We start from the raw sequence: 25,112 nt of genomic DNA on the forward strand, positions 1-25,112 counted from the left end.
TATCTGTTTTTAACCGAGACGACAGACCAGCTCGACAGCAGAGAGACAAGCTGGCTGCCATCAGGACAGTGTGGGATAGTCGGTGCACCACCTCCCCTGTTTCACAACCCCAGGCCTAATGTCACCATTGATGAGCAGCTGATCCCATCTAGTTGTGAAACACGTTGCTTCATGTGTAAATGTGTTGTCTTTCCACTCACTCCACTTGATTATAACTGATTTTATTTTTTTATAACATTTTATATATAAAAAAAAAGAAACGAGAAGCACATTAATTCATAAATGCGATCTAACAAAGGCAAAGGGAAGAAATAACCGTGTTTGCTGTTCATATGTCTTGTTATTGGGATGAAGTAAACATCTGTTGAGTAATTTAACACAAAATTGTTTGATAGTGTTAGTTTGGAAAGCCAAACCTCTGGCGGGTCCACCAGACTCATGAACACTGGCTGAGTAACAAAAATACGAACACCACACGAGGGTTAAAATATAAAATTATTCAAACTGCATTTGTTGTTATTTTGAGGGAAATTACTGCTGAGTCACACGATGACACATTGTTGACACATTAACCACTCGACGGTTTTACTTTGGCGCCCTCCGGCGGTCATGTGGCATTAAAACCTTGTTGTGCAGCTGATACAGATGATTGGTTACTGCAGGATGGAACTATCCAATAGGGAGGCCTGTGTGATGTTCAAAGTATATCTATGGTGGTTTTCTACCTGCTGTGAGCTGTGAGCTGAAAACATTTATCATATTTATCTGAGCATCGGACTCTCAGGGTGGAGCGCTGATTTGGGGATGCAGTGTGTGAGTGAGAGCTACACAGCGCTGTATGAAACATTAATCACAGACTGACATTATTGTTTAATAAAAGGATTTATCTGATCCTCAAAATCTGTAAAACACAAATGTTTTGTTCAGTTTTGAACTCCAAAAATCCAACAAAAGTGAAGTGACGTTCCCATCAGAGCGTTCTTAATGCTTACAGTCTCAGAGGGAATGTTAAATATTGTTTTTGCTGCAGCAACACATATAATATTAACAGAAACACAGGATACTTTCAAATATACATTCATAAAAGTCTTAAATATATGGATGTGAGGCTGTAAAGTTATATTTGACTGAATGTCTGACCGATGGAGACAGTTTCCTTCACTTCTGTCGAGTTGTTGCTCACTCCTCTCTCTTTGCCACCTGATGGTGTCACCGTCAGCTCTGCAGCCAGCTCATTGTTACAGAAGTACTTTCCAGTCTCTGAGCGAGTGGCCTTGAAAACGTAGAGCGATTTATCTGCCAATGAGCTGAAGCGTTTGTGTGGGTCAGGAACGAGTCTGATGTCTCTGTCACCATCAACTACCAGCAGGTCAACCCTCCGTCCTTCGCTCTCTCTGCTCCACGTCACTTTACCCTCCACTGAGCCAGGACAGGGCAGAGCGATGGACTCCTTCTGTTGGATCACTCTCTGGATTATTCCTGTGAGACACAGCATGACATTAAATTATTACAGATGGAATTTGTAGCAATAATTCAATAGGAAAGTCCTGTTTACCTGGTGATGTTTAAGCAAGGACAACATTCATTTTGCTCTCAAAACTGAATTTTTTAAAATCTTAAATTATGAAGCAACCTGATTATGAATGGACTCAACGGTGATCCGTCCGTTTTTTCTGCTTAGGCCGGGTCGCGGGGGGCCAAGCAGAGAAGCCCAGGCCTCCCTCTCCTCAGCCACCTGCTTTCCCAGGAAAACACTAAGGCCAGCCGAGAGACATGATCTCTCCAGCGTATCCGGGTCTGCCCCAGGGCCTCCTCCCAGTTGGACAACACCTCACCCAGGAGGCGCCCACGAGGCATCCTTGTCAGATGCCCGAATGGGCTCCTTTTAATGTGGAGGAGCAGCAGCTCTACTCCTCACCCTATCTCTAAGGCAGAGGCCAGCCACACTCTGGAGGAAGCTCATTTCCGCTGCTCGTATCTGCGATCTTGTTCTTTTGGTCACTACCCCACAGCTCGTGACCATAAGTGAGAATAAGGATGTAGTACTTTCCTTTCTGGCACCTCAGCATAGACTTCCCCAGGAAAGCTGAGGAGTGTGATCTCCCTATAGTTGGAGCACACTTTCTTAAAGATGGGAACCATCACCCTGGTCTGCCAATCCAAAGGCACTGCCCGTGATCTCCACACATGCCAGCCAAGCGACCCCACCACATCCAGAGCCTTCAGGAATCAGGATGAATCTCATCCAGCCAGAGGCCCTGCCAGGAGCCGTCCTCGTCCCCAAACTCTGCTTCCTCTACAGAAGACGTGTCCGTGGGATTAAGGATTCCTTACACCACCTGACAATATCCCCAGTCGCAGTCAGCAGCACTCCCACCGCACTGTAAACAGTGCTGGTAGAGCACCGTCCCCCCCTCCCGGGTCGCCTGTCAGAATCTCTTGGAGGCAGTCTGAAAGCGTCTCCGAGCCTCTCTACTGGCCTCTCACCTTCACACTTTCTCAAATGATTTTCTTTTCTATTCTGACAGAAGTGCCCAAACATGCTGTGTCCATCAATCCTGAAAATTAAACAATATTTTCTTTAAAAATGCAGTCAACCCTGACCATTTCAGTTCTGCATGTGTGGTGTGAGGACTGAAACACAGCCCAGCTTAACAGGCAAAGTTGCAAACTGACATCCGTCTGAGGTGGGCTTTAGGTTTAGTTGTTGAATATCCTTCGTAGTACAGTCCACCCTGCAGCTGCACCAATCCAACATATCATTCAATATCTGCAACATGATGGACAATATGCAGAAACCACAGAACGACATTAAACACTAGTGCGCTGTCAGAAACCCTCGGTCTATATTCTGTGTTTTTCAATTCATAATCATCACAAAGGATAGATACGCTTTCAGGCTTCATCCATGGGAGGTTTGTGAAGCTCCAAGGGACCAAAATTCAAATATCTAATTATAATTTACACCATACAGGTGTCAAAGAAATGGTGAGCCTTTATGAATGAAGTTATGTGACAACTGCCAACGTTTACGTGTGTGTGTGTGTGTGGCTTGTAAAAGTATGAACAGCTCCTTACCTGCACTGCAGCCCAGAACGAAGACTAACAGGCAGCTGAAGACTTTCACCCTCATCCTGGCACAGAAGCACATGAAGCACCGAGACTAGAAATGACCGCTCGCTGCATCGCTCTGAGCTTTAAATACTCTGCTGTGTCCTCACACAAGAAGCCACAAAGTCTAAATGTCTTTTTATGGTCATAACAACTCATCTGCCTTCACGTCACTGTGTGAACACGTCACTGCCGGTAAACTCTGTAGGTTGGGCTGGAAGGTGGAAGGTGCTTTCCAACATTAGATCAGCTGTTAATAGTTTAGAGTCAGTGTGGTCAAACGTACAATATGACATTTCACAATGTGCTTATATTTTCCACTGTGCATTTATTCTGAGATCTTACTTCTCAGAATGTTTGTGGTTGAAATCTTCAGTCAGCTGTGACACAGATGATCTACGCTGAAAGGAAGAAAAGTGGGAAGGAAAAACTCCCATTGAACAGGAAGAAACCTCCATCAGAACCAGGCTCAGGGAGGGGCGGGGCCATCTCCTGAGACTGGTTCTGCTGAGACTGGTTGGGGTGAGGGGAGGAGCAAAGTAAAATAAGTAACATTTTATTATATACACCTTTCAAGATAAAATCACAAAGTGCTTCACAGAAGCTAGAACATAAAACAACATCAACCAAAGGCAAGTTTAAAAAGATGGGTTTTTAACAGTTTTTAACAGAACTGCCAGAGTCTACAGATCTCACATTCAGTGGAAGAGCTCCAGAGTCTGGGAGCCACAAAAACCAAATTCATGGGCTGCATCCTCCTGAGGCCGCATTTGTAGACCGATTACGTCACAGCGACGCGCCGAAGGCTGTCCAAATTCGTAGACTCCTCCGAATGCGGCCGACAAATGTGTCCTTCATTTCCCCGAATTTGAAGGATGGGTCGGATGGTTTAAAAGGACAAATACTTTCTAAAATAGAAAGACAATAATTATTTAAAATATCTGTTAATAAATCAACCTCGTCAGAGACAGGCAACACCAAATGTAAAACATCCGAAAATTTAGCAGCAGTAGAGGAATTTAAAATGCGAGAATTAAGTAGATGTCGAACAGGAGACGGATGGAAGGACGGTTTAAAAATAACAGAATGATGGTCCGAGATAAAAATGTCCTCAGAACTAATGAAGTCAGTGGTTCAGCCTAAAGAAAAAACGAGGTCCAGTGTGTGTCCTTTGGTATGTGTGGGGCCAAACACATGCTGTGTAAAAAGAGTCCATGACGCTAAGAAAACCACTGGCAAAGAGGCCGGAGTCATCATCAACGTGCAGGTTATAACCAGTCCGGACAGCTTCAGGGTGGAAACAAAAAGTCACTGAACTCCTTTAAGAACTGACCTTTTGGTTCATGTGGACGACACACTACAGTAACACAATTTTAACTGGCTGTAGTTCAAACGACGAACATTTTTTCACCATTAATGGGCAACAATGGATCCGACTTCGATCCACCACAGCGAGACCTCCTCCCCGACCGGACGTCCAAGGCTGGCTAGGAGTATCCGCCCGGGCAAAGTTCGACGAGGGATGAAAAGTCGCCATCGCGCTGCCAAGTTTCAGTTAAAAGTAAAAAATTTGGAAAGAATAAAATCGTTCAACAAGAACGTTTCATTGGTTGATGAGCGGGCACTGAGAAGCGCCATGCTCAGTGAGGTAGAAGTCATGTCACTTACAGAACTGACTGATTTAAGGGACGTAAAAACTACGGGTTCGATCCCCGACGAGTATAAATTCCACTCCACAGGGACAGAGGGCCAGCAACCGGAGAGTCTGCATAAACACTCCTAAGGAGGAGGGGCTAACAGGTGTATTTCCCACTTCAGAGCAGCTAGCCTAACAACTTAGAGCCACTAATACTCACCTGATCCTGATCCGGACTCACACCTGTGAACAGACAAACTGCAGCTGCTCACACATATGGGGCTGATCCTCCTCCACGCAGCGATCATCGAGATATATTTTCACACTTTGTGGTTAATGAAGGCCGATGGTTCCTGTTGTCTTCATCATTTATCATTTGGTGGCAAATAAAGGACTTATTGTCCAACATTACATGGTTGATGCAACACATGTTTCAGAAATACACACATGTGTGAAAGACAGCTGTCGTTATGAACACCGAGTCAGTATGACTCAGAAAGTTTAAAATAGTGAATTAGTGTCCAAAACAGGAAACGTGTAGAGCGCACTGATCTCAGGAGGAAGTGCAATCAGTAAAACAATGACTCGTCGCGATAAAAGAATTATACCAAAGATTTGTGAAATTAAGAGTATTAACCATTATTAAACAGCTGTGATCTGACATCTGGATTTATAAGTCGCTAATATTTTATCTTTTGCTGGAATTTGTGACTCTGTATAAAGTCTCATTGGGATCGACTCCCGACTACTTTGGGAAAGGACGGTCGTGCTGGCTTCATGTCACAACCACAGCAGAGGTATGGCAGAGAAAACTCAGTTATAACAGTGGTTTTGTAAACTTGTGCAGATCACCAAAATAACAGATTTGTGTGTGGGGTCAGAGTGTGGCCCCATAAAGACTTCCCTAAACCTGCTGGTCTGGAAGTCCAGCAGTTCATCTAAACAAAAGGCACTGAGACTAAAACAGATACAGATGTTTCTCCTACCATGAAGCAATAAGAGCAGGGACCACCTCTCCCACGCTCCCAGGATGTGGGAGTGAATGCCAGAACACTCTGGAAGGCACACAGTCTTTGCAGACTCCTAAGGATCAAACTTCTACCATCATGACATTGATTATAAAACTCTAAGCATATATGAGTAGATGTTTCTAAGCATAAATGACAATCAACAACCCTGTCTCAGAGTGACGCTGAAAAACTAGTTCATGCATGTATTACTTCCAGGCTGGACGACTGTAATTCATTATTATCAGGAAGTCCTAAAAACTCCCTGAAAGCCTTCAGCTGATCCAAAATGTAATGCTGCAATATTTCTATGCTGCTGGGGGCTGTGTTTCTTCTTCTGTCACCCTTTTCACTCAGTATGTGTTGTGGTTTTCTCTGTATCGTTGTTGTTCTCTTACACTTTGAGGCAGCTGCTGGTGTGATTTGGCATTGTGTCAGTAAAACTGAACTGAAATGGAATTACAAGAATGAATTCAGTTCGGGTCCTGTGGCTCAGTCAGGTAAGGAGATCCCACAAAGTCAGCACTGTTCATCTGGATGTAACGTCTGCAGTGGGAGAAACGTTTCGTCATCATTTCTTGGAGTGGAACAACTTGACCGGCCTGCACAGAGTCCTGAACTCAACCCGACAGAACCTTTGGGATGAATTAGAGAGGAGCCTTCTCTTCTGACATCTGACCTCACAGATGCTTCTGGAAGAACGGTGAGAAATTCCCATAAACACTTGGAAATAAAATAGCTGCAAAGAGCCGACATCATACTCAACCCTGAGGATTTACTCAGGTTCGTATGCGTGTGAAGGCAGACGAGTGAAGACTTTCAGCAGCAGTGTATTCTGGGAGACAGTGAGATATGTGTGAAATACGTCGACAGTTTCAGTTTGGCTCATAGTTGCTTTCCTGTTATCTGATGTGTGACCTCAGTAACGGGAGGGGGGGGGCAGTATGTAACCAAAGTTAAACTGATGCATTATATGGAGAAAAAGTTACATTATTTTCAAAAGATGAGATAAAAACATGATTATTGACTGAACTTTAGAAAGGAAAGATTTCAAACATCAAATGAGAAACAAAGAAAAACTGAAGAACTCTGATAAGGTTTGATGTCACCTGATAGGATCATTGTCACATCCACAGCATCTTCCCTTCTGATGAGCAGGTCTTATTCTCTAATGCACTGGATCGTTCGTCTTTATTGTGTCATGTTTCAGCCGTGTGCAGGAATTGGACCCAAACGCGAACTCACAGGGACAGAAGTTGAACTCAAAAGCACATTTCTGGAAACAGATCACTAACAACACAAAACTAAAGTGGGAAAATCTAATTATAATGTACTCCAGGAGCCACAGGGAGAATCACGACACTGTCACAGAGAAACACAGGGCTCAAATACACTGGGAAATAACGAGGGAATGAGACACAGACGGGAGAAACTGAACAAAACGAGACCCAAAGGAAGCGAAACTCAGTACATTCACGTAGGACACAGACCTTCAAAGTAAAACAGGAAATGTAACAGACGCAGACTTGACTATGGCAGACAGAGCAACTAAGAAACACAGAGAACAACAACAGGGACACACAGAGGGCGGCTACGAAATACTCAGAAAACTAAAGAGAATACAAGAAAGCCAAACTAAGACAGCAGACTAAAGAATAAACTGGTGAACAAAGAGAACTAAGATCATAATACAAAAACTCAGAGACACAAGAAACTCAAAACACCGACCCAGGACCGAGACATATTGTGTCTTATGTCCACGCTACCATCAGCTTTAAGTAGTTTACAAAGACACAGAAGTCTCCACACGAAGCTCATTACAAGAAATCAGAACTGAGGCTGCTGCTGAGGATCATTTTAACTCTTTAAGACCTACCATAGAACCAAGTCCACCAGAGCTTATATTATATTTTTACATGCTGTGGAGCCATTTTTGGGAGCATTTCAAGTTGCTATACATCAATACAACTGTTATAGCCCAAATTCTAATAATATGTCTGCATTAAGTGCATAGTAATTACATAAATTGCAAAAAAGTGCAATAAATTACAAAAAAATTTAAAATCGTTTTTGTTTTTTTAACATATATTTCTAGTTAGAGAAATTTAAGAGGCTTATCCCTCAAAACTGTAAATACAAAAAAGTTACACAAACTAGTTTCCCACCACAGGAAATTTATTTTGAGTGTCTTCATAGTTTTATTTTTGAAATACACCAATTTTTATATACTGCAGGAAAAACGAAAATAAATATTATAATGCAAATTTGCAAAAAAACAGCATATGCATCAAAATAAACTATTTCCAGCAGTGCAATATGAGTCCTCAGCATCCCAGAAACGACACAGGAAGTCATGAAGTCAAACATAACTTTTAAAAACACCAGTATAGGCTTACAAGGCCACGATGGTAAAAAAAAAAACTACATTTCCGCAAAATGACGTCACTTCCGGTTTCGGGCAGGTCATGGTGGACATGCGACAGTTCGCACTGATGGACGTAGGAAGTGTTACAAACAGCTGATCGGATCGGCAAAGCTGTTTCTGTAATATTATGTTTTTGTTGCTGCAAGTGCTTTGATGCAGTTTTTGCAAAGCTTTATGTGGAAGGAAACTGTGACCGAGGACAAGCTGATGGCATAAGATGTAAGTACAACTCCTCCAGTTTCATATGCAAAAAGAATTATATTGCTAGCTCACGTGGTTGCAGAGCTACCGGGATTTAAAAATAGTTACGCAAAACGGAGCGTGCTGCTCCGACCGGCTTTAAAGGGTTAATAGATATTGAAAAGTTCTTACCTGCAGTGATATGGATCCCAGAGCAAACGACCACTTTGACATCAGCAAACAGACTTTGGTTTGAACTTTTCAAAACAGGAAATAAGCTGCTTGAGTGTATACAGCTGTTCCTGCAGCACACAGCAGCCAGCTCACAATATGTTTCACCACACTGAGGTTAATGAGCGCTGATGTACAGCATGACATCACCACAGCTGAAATATCATCAAGACATATTTCAGTTCTGCTCTTCTGTCCATCCACAGGTAAATCCAGCTTAGCCAACCAAAGCAGACGAGCAGCTGATTTCTGTGGTCGGCCTGCCTGACACCCCACAGGGATTACTGCCTCCCCGAATCAACCACACCCAACGTAAACTAAGCAGAGAGAGCTGAAGGACATCATTAACACCACATCAGTTTCACTCTGACTTCACGCGCGGACATTTGGAGAGCAAAGCAGGTTGTTGCCATGACCACCACGAGGCCATGCTTGTGGTTTCAGAGCACGTGGTGTTTGACAACAGTGCTGCAACCCCGTGCAGCTCACCAGGATATAAGAGGTTTACTTCATGCAGCAGATTTTTGAATACACATGTGGTCATATTGATGTGAGTCATACCTACGTCCCTCTGTGTGTAGAAGTCCCAGACCCCCCTGTCCTCCACCTGTCCCATGCTCTCCATGGAGCAGGTGGAGGAGGGTTGTTCTCCAGATGCCTCAAAGTCTTCAGCTGACTCCTTTCGATGCAGAGGACCTTTGGCTCTGCTCAGAGCTCCTTCCTGTTCCTCATCCTGTCTCTAAGACTGAACCACAAGCAAGGAGTACTCGCACATGCTGGGGTCAAAGTTCAACTGGTTTCAACTTTGACCGCTGAGTGCTGTGACGTACCTTCGTGTGGTCACTAAGTGCTGCACTAAGTTCAAGCACACGCTGAGGTTCAGTGAACAGTTTTGGGGGAAGCGTTGTGGTGACGACACACTCGTCACCAGGCAGGATAGCTACACGGCTTTCTTCTTTATGAGTGAGCGACGCGCGGTTTTACTAAACATTTGAACACAATACACACAAACTCTCGTAGAGGATGTTGGAATTGATATTTTTTATATTGTCATTTGTGCTTAGAAATATATAATCATTTGTACGCTGATAATAATCACATCCTTATTATGTCTGATGAGATTCTGTGTGCACTTGTGTACCACGAGATGAGAGGAAGCAGCCTCGACGTTATAATTCCCATTATGGCTTCAGGAAAAAGACTGCGCTGTTCTGTTTCTTAAAACTCCACACCTTTAAACGTTCGTCTGAGATATGAAACATCGCAAGTTCCTGTTCTTATCATTCAGTGGGACGCTTACTTCTGCTTTTCTGCAAACCTCATACACAGTTTAAGTTCATTGAAAGGTCGCGTATCTATGTATGATATAGCTGGAAACACACACACAGAGAGAGAATACAGACACTGATGTTGTTCAGAGATGTTGCTTAAGACTGTCACGTGTATTTGTAATTGCATATTCATGAATGATTGCTTGCTGACAATAAAAAGGGCCGTAGGAGTGGAAGTTGGCTAAGGACAGGTGAAGGCCTGGGCTGACTCCTTGTCTTGTCGAGCAGTTCGGTCTCGTGTTGCAGGGGAGTTTGTGCCCAGATAAACCCAACAGAGGACATGCAGTCAGAGAGATACATGCTGTGAAACGACAGGAAGCGGGCACATCGAGCACAAAGTGGGGCACAGCCGCCAGCGCAACACTAATTTTGGGTCCTTTGCTCTAGTTAGTGGTGAGTGCAGCACACGACACGTCTGCTGTGAAAGGCGACTGGCCAACAGGCTCAGCAACAGAAGGAGCTGAGGACAGCCAGACCTGGGGTCCGTTCTTCGTACCTCGCTAAGTAAGTTAGCTGGATTTGATTGTTGACGATTTCGCGTGATCTTGGATCGTTCGGTTCTCCGAAGCTCATCCGGGACTTGCTGTCATAGCAACAGAGCCGTAAGCGTAAACCTGCTGGGGAGCAGGTTTACTTTATGTAAACAGGATTAGATCGTGGCCACTCAGGTATGTCCGCTTCATTTATACGAAAGCAACAGCGATATTCCACCACTGTTCCACCATAAATAAATAACATCAATGTAACTAAAGATAATGCAGCACTTGATCCTTTTATTGATGTCACACAGATACATACAGGTCATTTCCTAAAAAAGGGAAATGTACTATTAACATTCTATTACATGTATGTGATTATTACAGATGTAATTCATATTTCAGAGTAGTAATTGTAAATTACTTCGTGTAATCAAGATGAGAGACCACGGCTATAAAAGCGAAGGTGGATTTAGGAAGTCTGTCGCAGCCATGTCCTGTCCGTAAACGCGAGCCACCCATTGCGGAAGGTGCAAGATTGATAAGGAGAGTCCTCAGAATTCAGCGTATATTGCGGGACAGACAGGATCCTTTAGCTCAGTGCGACAGTGTGCTCATAGAGAGATATCGATTTTCCCGTGAGGGTATTATTTACTTAACCAACTTGTTGACGAGGGGGTGCAGGACCACCACCTGTCTTTTGTTGCTCTGCCCTTTTCTTGGTTGCTGTTATAAACAAACAGATTATTCCAGGGTCTCTTTCCAAGAGACTCAAAGCAATATAAGTGATAAATATTACCATTCTGTAGAATATTCTTATATTTCACTTTTACCTGTTCCCATGTTCTAGTGGGTCCTGTTGTGGCTCTAATGTGAAAGGGGATATAATGTAACATATTATAATATAATATAATGTAATATAATAAATCTACCCTACCGCCTACTGGTGATGGCCAGAGGGGCTGATGGTGCGATATGGCAGCCTGGCTTCTGTCAGTCTGCCCCAGGGCAGCTGTGGCTACACCTGTAGCTGCCTCCACCAGTGTGTGAATGTGAGAGTGAATGAATAGTGGCATTGTCATGCACTTTGGGTGCCTTGAAAAGCGCTATATCAATCCACTCCATTATTATTGTTAAATTACTTACGAGTTTAATTTGTCAGCAACTTCCTGCCAGCCCTCTCTCCTTGCTTTTGCAGCCTTTGCAGTGTTCCCTTGCGTTCTGATTAAACTCTGAAACTCCTGAAATCCCTCACTCAAGAGTTCTTGCTCTGCTGCCGAAAAATACCGAGCGCGCTCCTTCGACATTTTCGCCGACCAATCAGAGGGTTGCCGATCAATGTTTCTTCTATCGATGCGTAGCCCCTGTTAAGCCACCCAGTGATCTCACATTACTTCATCCAGCTGTACTAATCGTCAACAACAGGTGTGTTCGGAGAACCGGGATAGCGAGCTCACGGTTAGCGCGATGATTTGATCTTGGATGTAGTAAGCGAGGTAGGAAGAACGGACCCCTGGTCCTGGTTTAATAACAGCCTTTTGTTCATATTGGCCGTGGTTAGATTTAGTTAAGGACACCTGAGGCTGGATTCAAATGGTTTATTGACCTTTTTTAGCCACTGGTTCCTGAAATAGACCATTAGGAATAATTCCTAGTTTCCATTTAGGAAAACCCAAACTGCAAAACAAAATGAAAGTCTGAATTCTGATCTAGAGTCCAAAGCCGACAGTGGTCACACGTGTCAAACAATCCAGGTGGAAAAGCAAGTTTAAAAAAGAATAAAATATCTAACAAACAAAAACAAAGTAAACACACAATTCCCTAAAAGGTCCCTTCATAAACTCAAACTCTGCAGCTCGGGTCATAACTTGCACCCCGTTAGGAGCTCATATCACCCCAGTTCTTCAGCAGCTTCACTGGTCGCCCGTAGAAGCCAGGATAAATTTTAATATCTTACTTCTTACATACAAGTGTGTCCATAAATCTGCTCCTTCATATTTGTGTGACCTGCTCCATATCACCACTGCTTCCCGCCCTCTCAGATCATCATCTTACTGTTACGTCCTCACACACCTCATCACTGTGGGGAGCAGAGCCTTCAGTCGCTCTGCTCCTCGGCTCTGCAACTCTCTTCCTCCTGCACTAAGAAATATTGACTCTTTCTGTATTTAAGTCACAGCTCAAAGCACATCTGTTTGAACTGGTTTATTCGCTTTAATGCTGATTTTATCTGTTGTCAAGCTCTGTTTTGCAATTTTAACTTATTTTATGTATTTTATGACTATTGTTCCTTTTATTAATTTTGATCTTTTTAGGATGACCTTGGGTTTCTGAAAGGCGCCCTCAAATAAAATGTATTATTATTATTATTATTATTATTAATTCAAATTTACAACTGTAGAAGGACCCACACACACATCAGTGTACTGGGATATATAAATATATTCATCCCACATCATTTTATTGATTTATTGATTTTTACATAGAAACTGAAAGTATGGAATCATCTTTGCTCCAACAGATTCAACAGCACGTCTCTCTTTAGTTTCATTTATAATCTTGTTTCATATGGGGGCAAAAAATTGAAGGATACATGAACTTCTTATTATATACATATAAAAATACAATTACATACACTTTTACAGTAAAACATTGAGACAAACCAATATTTTCGACTGGTCCATCAGATAAAGTTAAACCGGTCTTGGTGATTTGGGCTTCTGCAGTAAGACGTACGTGCTGTCAGTCAGCTGCTCTGAACCTTTGGGGGCAGAAAATGAAGAAATCTTTGATTATTTTTGTGATGGGAATGAAAATAACAAGTTTGACGGTGTGAACATGGATGAACGTGGAGGAAGGTGGATGAAGGTGGAGGAACGTGGATGAAGGTGGATGAAGGTGGAGGAACGTGGATGAACGTGGATGAACGTGGAGGAAGGTGGATGAAGGTGGAGGAACGTGGATCTCAGTGTAAATGTTTGTTCAGAGAATTCTTAAAGTTACCTTTTTGATTTCCACCACTGAAAGACTCACCGACCAAAGAATAAGGAGAATCTGCAGGATCAGAGTCATGAATGAATACAGTTTGTAAACTGCTGTGAGAGTTTGTGCCGGCAGAGTTACCGTTCGTGTTGGTGGTGTGTGGCAGGTGGGTGATGGTGGCGTATGTGGGGTCGTTCTGCTTCAATAAACCTGTGAAAACAGCAAACGGCCTTCATCACATTTCACTTTCATGCTTTCACACAACAAACCAACATTTTTACCTTTTTACAGGAAGCTGTAAACTTTACTGCAGCAGTTTGTAAACCTGTGCACGTGTAGATGACATGAGGTGGTGTATGTGGAGCTGGTAACTATAGATACCTTTATTTCTGCCAGCGTGGAAAGTGGAACCAATCAAGGAATATGTCGAGTCTGTAAGAGGACGGGACATGTTTGGATTAAATAAAGGCAGGTGCAGTATTAGCAGAACGGCTGGTTCAGTCATGAGGCTGTGAAGGTCAAAGGTCAGGTGTTACCGGGCAGGGTTCCAGTGGGTGGCAGGTCGGGGATGGTGGCGTATGTGGGATCATCATCATTTTGGTTTGACGTGTCTGTTAAAACATTCAACAGGATGTTGTGATCAGATTTTAAGGTTGCTTTAACACAGAGTCAGGTTCTTTCGAAGTTGGAGACGTAAGCTTGGGCACACCTGCAGCTCGGCTGCTATCACACCTGCCAAAAAGTAGTGTTTGTTTGGTTTCTCTTTATTTTAAAACCCTCTTCTAATGCTCAGGTTGCATTATGAGTAAGTGTTACAGCCCAGTAACTTTACTGTTCCCATGTTAGCTTCATCAGACTCACACATACACAACGGTGTCAGCGGGGAACAGTAACCTAGTGAGGAGCAGCTTTTTTCTGCTGGCTGGCTTTGCTTTTTTATGAGATGAACGTATATTAATATATTCTCTACGTGTGTCTCTTTGTATGAAAGGTAGAATTAAAAGAACAACCATGCAGCTGTACCTTGCAGCTCTGTCATGCGGTGTGCCGATCGCGGTCCAGCTCCTAAGAAAAAACACTGAATTACTTCTCAGTTCTTGTAACATGAAGTTTTACAGTCACACGAGGTTCTGTTTGTCACCCGAGGCCTGAACAGGAAGCTGCTTCAACACACTCAGGGTATCTTTTTATCTGGATTCATTATCTAACATTGGTGATCAGAGAAGACTACAGAGCAGATTTCCAGTCATATCCTGGGTACATCGCCATGGTAACTTGTGCTGTGCTCAGATTCGAGATCAGAGAGCGATTGGATGACATCACCACCTACAGACCAATCAAATTGAATCAGCATTCCTGGACACCAAGAACACCTGATTAATCAAATTAACTTCACTTTGTGACAAACTGAAGAGATTTTTTTCTCCTTTATCAGAACTTTTAACATTTGAATGGATTCAGTTTAAAGTGTCAGACCTCCAAAGTGCAGCTGTCACCTAGAAATCAATGCAGCACTGAAGATGCATTTTTAAAATAAATTACTATAAATTATAAAATATTTATTTATTCTGTGCACTAAATCACCAGATCAGCAATTAATGATCAGGTGTTGGCAACAATGCTAAATCTAATCAATTCTAAATCTGCAGTGAACCAAAAGGAAAGAAAGAGTAAGAAACCTTGTAAAGGAAACTTGTGTCTGGTGTCTAACGTGTGAGCTGTTAGCAGGTAGTTGTTCCTTTTTCTTTTCCTTTTTTAGAAAGAATGAAAACAGATTAAAGACAGGAAACTGAACTTGACCAAAAGCTGAAACAAAGATGTGAGAATTATCAGGAGAAGAGTCTCAATGAATGAATGAGTAAAGAGTCTGAACCACGACACCATCTGTTTTAGATTCTGGGGCCTGTTCTTCGTACCGCGCTAAGTGAGTTAGCTGGATGAGATTGTTGACGATTTCGTGTGATCCTGGATCAGTCGGTTCCCCGAAGCTCATCCGGGACTTGCTGTCATAGCAACAGAGCCGTAAGCGTAAACCTGCTGGGGAGCAGGTTTACTTTATGTAAACAGGATTAGATCGTGGCCACGCAGGTATGTCCGCTTCATTTATACGAAAGCAACAGCGATATTCCACCACTGTTCCACCATAAATAAATAACATCAATGTAACTAAAGATAATGCAGCACTTGATCCTTTTATTGATGTCACACAGATACATACAGGTCATTTCCTAAAAAAGGGAAGTGTACTATAAACATTCTATTACATGTATGTGATTATTACAGATGTAATTCATATTTCAGAGTAGTAATTGTAAATTACTTCGTGTAATCAAGATGAGAGACCACGGCTATAAAAGCGAAGGTGGATTTGGGAAGCCTGTCGCAGCCATGTCCTGTCTGTATACGCGAGCCACCCATTGCGGAAGGTGCAAGATTGATAAGGAGAGTCCTCAGAATTCAGCGTATGTTGCGGGACAGACAGGATCCTTTAGCTCAGCGCGACTGTGCTCATAGAGAGATATCGATTTTCCCGTGAGGGTATTATTTACTTAACCAACTTGTTGACGAGGGGGTGCAGGACCACCACCTGTCTTTTGTTGCTCTGCCCTTTTCTTGGTTGCTGTTATGAACAAACAGATTATTTCAGGGTCTCTTTTCAAGAGACTAAAATCAATATAAGTGATAAATATTACCATTCTGTAGAATATTCTTATTTCACTTTTACTTGTTCCCATGTTCTAGTGGGTCCTGTTGTGGCTCTAATGTGAAAGAGGATAAAATATAACATATTATAATATAATGTAATATAATATAATATAATATAATATAATATAATATAATATAATATAATATTAGGGCTGAACGATATATCGCATTTGCGATAATATCGCGACATGATCAAGTGCAATTTTCTAACCGCAAAGGCTGCGATTATACTGCGATTATATTATACAATTCATGGGCTGCATCCTCCTGAGGCCGCATTTGTAGACCGATTACGTCACAGCGACGCGCCGAAGGCTGTCCAAATTACTACCATATCCCAGAATTCATAGCGCGGCCCAGCCAAACTCCAGTTTCCAGCAATGGCGGCCGCTACTAAGTTTTAAAATTACTCTTATTATTCTTTCTGGGTCACAAAATAAACTTTTAACATATTTTCAGGCGAGAAAGTAGTTGTGTAAACATCAAATATCTGCTCGGTTTATCAAGATATCCCATATTTGCAAAAGTGCTTCGACGTTTTCAGAGGCGTCTGCTACCCACCAGCTCGACAGCTAGCCGGGAGCTCGAGGGTTACTGATGCGGCCGAGAACGGCACAACTCCCGGCACATCATTTTCAGATCACCGCGGAGTTTCGCTGCTCGGGTTAAACGTAATATATAAGTCACTTAGACAACCTAAAAATGTTATTGTTGGGCTTTTTTCAGTGTTTTGTTTGTTCGTGAGATTAAAGTTATTAGATTAGATAAAATAAAACTTTATTAATCCCCCGGGTGGGTTCCTCCTTGGTTTTCACACAGCTGACTAAACGTCAAACAGAAAACTTATTAAACAGAAGTATGAGACAGTCGAGAATTTACACCAGTGTCTGGTTATATTTTAGATAGCAAGAAGCAGACGGCCGAGTTTATTAAACTCCACCGAGACAGCGGTGACGCTAATCAGAACTAGACCGTCCAATTTCACGCCTTTAAACTTTAAAGGCGTGTTTGTGTGTGTGTTTATACAATTGCTATTATGTTTGCACTTTATGTGTAATGTTACTGACTGCAGAGATCAGTAAGATGTGTGTATTTTTTATTTATTAGTTTTATTTATTTAATATTTTTTAATTGAATGACTGTCTAGTAGTTCACAGATGTCGAAAAACTGAGTGTGGTAAAGCCACTGATTTTGTTTATGTATATTTCTGCAATCTGCACATTGTACTGACTTTCATTTTAATGTTTACACCAGGGTTCCTTGTCAGCACTTTATGCTCAGATGTTTGTAAGCTAAAAATAAACTATTGTGTATGTTCAAATATACTGTTGTGATTGAAGAAGTTAAATAAAAATGTCAGTCATCAATTCATGCATCACCTCATGTCATCATAACAGAGGTCTGTCTTCCAGGAAAGAACAGTTTAAAATTAATGTAATATAGTATTGGCCATACTATATGATGTATTGCTTGTCTTTGTTTAATAATACAGAAGACAAAGACCTTAAAAAATAATCGCATATCGCATCGCAATCGCAATATTGGGGCAAAAAATCGCAATTAGATTATTTTCCATAATCGTTCAGCCCTATATAATATAATATAATATAATATAATATAATATAATATCATAAATTTACCCTACCGCCTACTGGTGTTGGCCAGAGGGGCCGATGGCGCAATATGACAGCCTGGCTTCTGTCAGTCTGCCCCAGGGCAGCTGTGGCTACAACTGTAGCTGCCTCCACCAGTGTGTGAATGTGAGAGTGACTGAATAGTGGCATTGTAAAGCGCTTTGGGTGCCTTGAAAAGCGCTATATAAATCCAATCCATTATTATTATTATTATTATTGAATTACTTACGAGTTTGATTTGTCAGCAACTTCCTGCCAGCCCTCTCTCCTTGCTTTTGCAGCCTTTGCAGTGTTCCCTTGCGTTCTGATTAAACTCTGAAACTCCTGAAATCCCTCACTCAAGAGTTCTTGCTCTGCTGCCGAAAAATACCGAGCGCGCTCCTTCGACATTTTCGCCGACCAATCAAAGGGTTGCCGATCAATGTTTCTTCTATCGATGCATAGCCCCTGTTGGGCCACCCAGTGATCTCTCATTACTTCATCCAGCTGTACTAATCGTCAACAACAGGTGTGTTCGGAGAACCGGAATAGCGAGCTCAAAGTTAGCGCGATGATTTGATCTTGGATGTAGTAAGCGACGTACGAAGAACGGACCCCCGGTCCCGTTCTGCTTTACTCACCTCGTCTTTTAAACCTGCGTCTCCAAATAAAATAGACGGCGATGATGACGAGGACAAAGAGAAGAAGAGCACCCATTCCTAACTGGAAACCAGTTTGTTTGACTGGAAACAAACATAAATATCATTTAAACATTTTATCTACAGAACAGAACTGACAGATGTTTGTAAGCTTGTGTACCCGTAAACAACAACGACACTCTGACCTTAGTTTGTTTGTTTAAATCGTACCTAATGGAGTTTCTGTTGTTGTTGATTGATGAGTTCTAGTTAATGTAGCCCTTGTTGTTGTTGTTGTCGGTGTTGTTGTCGTTGTTGTTGTCGGTGTTGTTGTCGTTGTTGTCGGTGTTGTTGTCGGTGTTGTTGTCGTTGTTGTTGTCGGTATTGTTGTCGTTGTTGTCGTTGTTGTTGTCGGTGTTGTTGTTGTTGTTGTCGGTGTTGTTGTTGTTGTCGTCGTCGGTGTTGTTGTTGTTGTTGTCGGTGTTGTTGTTGTCGTCGTCGGTGTTGTTGTTGTTGTTGTCGGTGTTGTTGTTGTCGTCGTCGGTGTTGTTGTTGTCGTCGTCGGTGTTGTTGTTGTTGTTGTCGGTGTTTTTGGTGTTGTTGTTGTTGTTGTCGGTGTTGTTGTCGGTGTTGTTGTTGTCGTCGTCGGTGTTGTTGTTGTTGTTGTCGGTGTTTTTGGTGTTGTTGTTGTTGTCGTCGGTGATGTTGTCAGTGTTGTTGTTGCTGTTGTTGTTGTCTTCTTACCTTGAGTAACAGACAAAATAGCTACATGAGAATTGATTAACAGAACTGACTGTTTACTTTTAATATAAGAATCTAAAGCATAAATAATTTCTGAAACTAAAAACTAAAATACAAATAATTGGATGTTTGTCTGTACTTTCTGGGGTATATATGCATATTTGTGTACAGTATGAACAGTATAGTTTGCTGTACAGATGATTGTAAATACAATAAGAGTCTGAGATGTAAACTTCTTCATGCAGGGGTTTTTAGAGGAACGACTTATTTATGTCTTCTATTGTTTTCCTTTGGCTGCTTTGTCTCTCATTTCCCTTCCAGTCCCTGAACCTGACCACGTTCAGAGGAATGCTCTTTGTTAAGTCACTTATCACTGAATCATCTATGAATCAGTCAAGTATAAAAACAAGTGTCCTAACTCAGGGAAGGAAGCAGTGTTGTGTCTACACATATCAGGCAATTCAGCAGAAAATCCATTTTAAATCGTATCTTTAGGTGTTTTGTTATTATTTAGTTTTAAATTCAAATGTTTTTAGTAGATAGTGTCTAATCACAGCCACAGTTGCCTTAAGGCATCTTTTATATTGCAAGATAGACCCTGACAATAACACAGAGTTGTCAAAGGAAAATTGTTTTTATATAATGTGATCAGCTTCATGAAATGTATTCTTTTATTGATCACTAAGCAAATGTCTACGTGACCTTTGACTTGTACTTTTGTGTGATAAACAACTAACAGCTTCCTCTTTCTGTAAGAACGTACAGATTTTTTTCTTTATTAAAGAAAAACAATGGTGGATTCTCCCCACAGCGCCCTTCTTTCTATAATAAATATAATTCCATTGTCATCATTTATAACTTTGACTCTTGAAGTAAATTTGATTGGTCACCAGTGAACTGTGGGAATCTTTACTGTGCATCACAAAGCTGCTGTTGGACAGGAGCAGCAGACTGTCACTGCTGTACTCAGCTGTGTATTTGCATCTTGCTCAAAACCTCAACCCGCTTGCATACGAGTGTGTGGTAGTTTCATATCTCAGAGTTAAACCTGGCCTAACTTTGTCTACATGTACAACACTCTGTGAGACTGAGACAGACTGAAAGCAAACTTCTAGTTTCTCTTCAGTCTGACTCCTATTGAATCGTTACTTTACATATTCAGATTCATGCAGCACTGATTCTGGGTCAGTTTTTATTACAAACATCCAGCAGCCTGTCAGTGTGCTCGCTGTGGATGTTTCACTCCTGAACCACAGTGGAGACACAAGCTGATGGTCTCAGTCAGGCTGACACTAACAGGCTTCATGTTTGACGGTCAGAGGTTCATGTGTCTCACCTCTGTCAGATCTCTGTCCTTTGGTCACAGTCACATAAGCAGCTGGTTTCCCATCACAGTAGTACAGTCCAGAGTCAGCAGGCTCAGCTTCTCTTATTGTTAATGTTTTGTCTCTACGGGAAAAATACATCCTTCTATAATTTATTTCTCCAGAGTCTCGTCTCCATGTTGGACCAGCTGATCCTCCAGCATCACCAGGACATTTCAGTAAGACGCTGTCTCTCTCTTCAACATGGCGTCTTATTGTTCCTGTGAATAACAAATGAATGTGTGACTAAAAACCACGATTGAGCTTGTAAAATGGACAATTATTGACTTTTCTTGTGTTCATTATGAAATCAGGGGCCCAAACAAACAAACAAAAAATAAAAACAAACAATATCAAAAAAGCAAATAGCTAATTAAAGAAATGTGATGAATGAACCTATTGAGACCTGAGGGATGTGTCTAGATTACGGGGTTAGCAGGCATGTTGAGCCTGAGGCTCGGTCACCATGGTAACTGGAACATGGAACCTGGTTTTGTTAGAGTTTCAGTGTAAAACTGGGAGTTAGTGACACATTTATCATTTAAAGTAATTCATCCCAACATGCAAACTGTGATGCATCGACACAACAAGGTGCTGGAGTTTAGTTGGTGATACAAAGAATGGACAGTTTTATTTTTGGTCTCTAAACCACAACTGCTATTAGAGTTAACAGAAGAAAGGTTACAAAACTGGATCATCCAGTTTGCACACTGTTAATTATAGAGAATATTAACATTCATTGAATTTTTTTTTTCCTCATTTACATGTACTCTTCATTGGGCTTTAATGTCAGACCTAAAGCCAATGAATGGCTTTTTAAAGTTTTTTAAATAATTACGTCCCAAAAATCAAACGACCCCCTGTGATGTGAGTAACGGCGACAGTGGGGAGGAAAAACTCCCTTTAACAGGAAAAAGCCTCCGGCAGAAACAGGGCTCAGAGAGGGGCGGGGCCATCTGCTGCGACCATTTGAGAGTAAACACATAGAGAGTGAAGTAGAAACACCCAGTGCATCATGGGAATCCCCGGCAGCCTACGTCTATCGCAGCATAACTAAGGGAGGATTCAGGGTCACCTGGTCCAGCCCTAACTATATGCTTTAGCAAAAAGGAAAGTTTGAAGCCTAATCTTGAAAGTAGAGATAGTGTCTGTCTCCTGAATCCAAACTGGAAGCTGGTTCCACAGAAGAGGGGCCTGAAAACTGAAGGCTCTGCCTCCCATTCTACTTTTAAATACTCTAGGAACAACAAGTAGGCCTGCAGAGCGAGAGCGAAGTGCTCTAATAGGGTGATATGGTACTACAAGGTCATTAAGATAAGGTGGGGCCTGATTATTTAAGACCTTGTATGTGAGGAGCAGGATTTTGAATTCTGGATTTAACAGGAAGCCAAAACAGGAGAAATCTGCTCTCTCTTTCTAGTCCCTGTCAGGACTCTTGCTGCAGCATTTTGGATCAGCTGAAGGCTTTTCAGGGAGTTTTTAGGACATCCTGATAATAATGAATTACAGTCGTCCAGCCTGGAAGTAATAAATGCATGAACTAGTTTTTCAGCGTCACTCTGAGACAGGATATTTCTAACTTTAGAGATGTTGCACAAATGGAAGAAAGCAGTCTTACATATTTGTTTAATATGTGCGTTGAAGGACATGTCCTGGTCAAAAATGACTCCAAGGTTCCTCACAGCGTTACTGGAGGCCAAGGTAATGCCATCCAGGGTAAGAATCTGCTTAGATACCATATTTCTAAGATTTTCAGGGCCGAGTACAATAACCTCAGTTTGATCTGAATTAAGAAGCAGAAAGTCAGAGGTCAGGTTAAACAATCTGAGATAAGCTCCAGCTTCTTGATAAAGCTCTGTGGCTGGAAAAGCAGATTCATGGACGCCTCTGTTGCCTTGTTTGCAGCACTACTGTTGGCATTTGTTCTTGTAATATTTACAGTGTTTGTGGTTTAATACTGTCTGACTGAATCACACTAGGCTGCATAATTGTTCCATTTTCTGTGAAAGACCACATTAACCGTCCAACGTGGTCCGACTCCTGATCACGTTCCAGTAGAATCAAAACTAAAGCGCCGACAACAGCAACAATCCCCACATCCACATTTACACCACACATTGTGTTGCTGCTCTCTTGTTACAGCACACAGAGACACTGAAATGCTTCAGTGTGGTTTGAGTTTACAGAGAGCAGAGATAAGACTTTTATGTAGCTGCTCACAGCTGCTCACGGGTTACTGCAGCATGTGAGGTTACACATGAAGAACATTACAGTTATTACTTTATAGAAAATGCAAACGCAGCATTTATTAACACACTGATGTTTGAGGGTTTTTTTAAAATCAGAAATGATTTTTAAAGAGTAAACAGGTTAACGCTGATAAAGTTACCTGATGGGATCACTGTCAGCTCCTCTGCCAGGTAACTATTACAGAAGTATCTGCCAGAGTCTGAGGGAGCAGCTCTGAGGATGATCAGAGACCTGTCAGCCTGTGAATTGTATCGTTTCTGTGGATCATTGATGTGTTTTATGTTTCTTTCTCCATCAACAGTGAGTATGTCAGCTCTGCTTCCTCCACTCTCTCTGCTCCACCTCACTCCACCCTGTAGATAGTAAGGACAGCGCACAGCGAGCTGCGTCCCCTCTGTAACTACTTCCCGGGTTAAACCTGCAAAACAAAAGCATTTTTAAAATCATGTCTCAGACTCACCGAGTACACGTTAACATCACATGACTCTCTGTCTCATGAAGAGTGACCTGAGTGTTACTCTGTGCTCTGTCCTCAAGTTAAGCTAAGCATCACACCTGACAGAAGGAAGCAAGTTAACTGACAGTTTGTTAGGAAACAGCAGGATATTTGCCGTCCTATGAATGTTTCCTGATTGTAAATTCTTAAAGCTTTAGTCTGAAAATGATTATTTCATTATCTTATTATGAATCAATCAATAAAAAGCTGAACTTCAGGTAAAAATCACAGTTTTTCATGGATGTTGTTTTCAAACAGTTCGTCTAAAACAAACAGAGGATTTCATTTTTAAAACTTTTCTTCCGGAAGATGAAACGTGAAGTTTGAGCTACACTGACACCATAACTCGACTTCCTGTGATCGTGTGTCTGCTTCACACTCTGAACTCGTTTTCTATAATCGTGTGAAATCCCTGAAACTACAAACACCAACACAAATGCACATGTGTGAAAACTATAAAGTATATCAGACATTAATGCAAAGTGTCCCACCTGCTGTGGTATGACCGCTCAGAGCGCAGGCTAACAGGCAGCAGTAGATGTTCACCCACATCCTGACAGGCTGAAGTGTCTGAACTCACAGTGACCACAGTCTGTGTTTGAACAGAGAACAGGAAGTCAGCGCCTCTGTGAACACGCCTGCTCTTCTATTTCTGAGGTTCTGTGGTCAGAGAACAGAACCTTTCTCTCGTTATTATAACCTGTTACACTTGTTTCAAATCCAGTGACTGTAACTAAACTCACCGACTGCTGTTAGAACTCAGACACACAGATACATGATGGAGATTCATTTGGTGACATTTTAGTGTTTTTCGTTCTTCGTGTATTAGACAGAGACATGTTTCATGGATCAGCAGACGAAGACAAATATAAATGAGGTTTGTGGACGAACTGAAGTGATGCTGTGTCCAGTTTAGATTAAAATGAACGCAGAGGTCTCGAGGTAAGAGCCTCTCCACTCCACACTGGAAGGAGCCAATAGATGCTTTGCATCCTGTAGCTGAGGTGCTCCACGTGTGTCCTGCCCTGACCCTGGGGCAGAGCCAGAACCTGATGGACACATCGTGTCTCCCAGCCGGTTTGGAAATGCTTCACTGCCCCCCCAGGAGAGCTGCAGGAGGTGGCTGGAGGGGAGCGAGTCCGCGGTGAAGACACTGACAGCTGCTGATTTATGATCAGTGGAAACTGAGAGGCTGACAGGAAGTCGTCTACACTCTGCAAGATAATTCCTCCACAGCTGATTTCTAACTGATAACTGATCTGTAGAAGAGCTCTATCTGTATGACTTCCTATCAATCAGCTATCAGGAGCTAAATCATTCCTTTGCACACAGACAGACTCTTAAAAGAGCCGAGTGACGTGGTCACAGTCATCAGAGATCATAATTAATGTTAGAGTCACACAGCTCATATCTCTGCGTGGAGGAACAGTCATGGTAAATGGCCTGTATTTGTATAGCGCTTTACTTGGTCCCCAAGGACCCCAAAGTGCTTTACACATCCTGTCATCCACACACTCATCCACACACACATTCACACACTGGTGATGGCAGCTACAGCCACCCTGGGGCGCACTGACAGAGGCGAGGCTGCCGGACACTGGCGCCACCGGGCCCTCTGACCACCACCAGGCAACGGGTGAAGTGTCTTGCCCAAGGACACAACGACCGAGACTGTCGGAGCCGGGGCTCGAACCAGCAACTCTTGAGCCACAATCGCACCTGGAAAGTTAATAAGAGGAGCTGGGAAAAGAAAAAGTTTCCACCTGAGATGAAACTTTCTGAACATCCAAGATAAAAACATGGAGGCTCTGCTCGAGTTAGAATCTGAAGGCAGAAGAGAAAAACAGTGCTGAGGTTAAAGTGAAGGTGGCAGAAATAATCATGTGATGACAGCAGAGTTGAGTTTGTCAGTGTGAGAAAGCAG

At 42.3% G+C, this 25,112-nt stretch overlaps 2 protein-coding genes across 3 annotated transcripts; both read right to left on the bottom strand.

Moving 5' to 3' along the window:
• Positions 1-290: 290 nt before the first annotated feature.
• LOC146548489 (uncharacterized) lies at positions 291-7,002 on the bottom strand. 2 transcript variants are annotated; one of them, XM_085262012.1, is made up of 2 exons: positions 6,864-7,002; positions 291-1,479 (listed from the first exon to the last, which is right to left on the bottom strand). In XM_085262012.1, exons 1-2 carry the CDS (start codon positions 6,874-6,876, stop codon positions 1,118-1,120), a joined length of 375 nt encoding a protein of 124 aa, XP_085118138.1. In that variant the 5' UTR covers positions 6,877-7,002; the 3' UTR covers positions 291-1,117. The 2 variants fall into 2 exon arrangements, with proteins under 2 accessions (XP_085118138.1, XP_085118137.1); XM_085262011.1 differs by lacking the exon at positions 6,864-7,002 and adding an exon at positions 3,079-3,145.
• A 5,850-nt stretch (positions 7,003-12,852) lies between these two features.
• LOC146548490 (uncharacterized) lies at positions 12,853-23,740 on the bottom strand. The gene is made up of 11 exons (XM_085262003.1): positions 23,680-23,740; positions 22,832-23,110; positions 20,415-20,663; positions 18,569-19,081; positions 18,341-18,442; positions 14,403-14,444; positions 13,916-13,990; positions 13,761-13,811; positions 13,521-13,589; positions 13,401-13,451; positions 12,853-13,158 (listed from the first exon to the last, which is right to left on the bottom strand). The coding sequence occupies exons 1-11, from the start codon at positions 23,738-23,740 to the stop codon at positions 13,091-13,093; spliced, it is 1,560 nt and encodes a 519-aa protein (XP_085118129.1). The 3' UTR covers positions 12,853-13,090.
• Between the last annotated feature and the right edge of the window lie 1,372 nt (positions 23,741-25,112).

This window comes from Mchenga conophoros, linkage group LG22 (genome assembly GCF_057382185.1).
Source record: "Mchenga conophoros isolate Kocher_MC1m ecotype Shallow Benthic linkage group LG22, M_conophoros_male_GT1.1, whole genome shotgun sequence".
NCBI lineage: Eukaryota > Metazoa > Chordata > Actinopteri > Cichliformes > Cichlidae > Mchenga > Mchenga conophoros.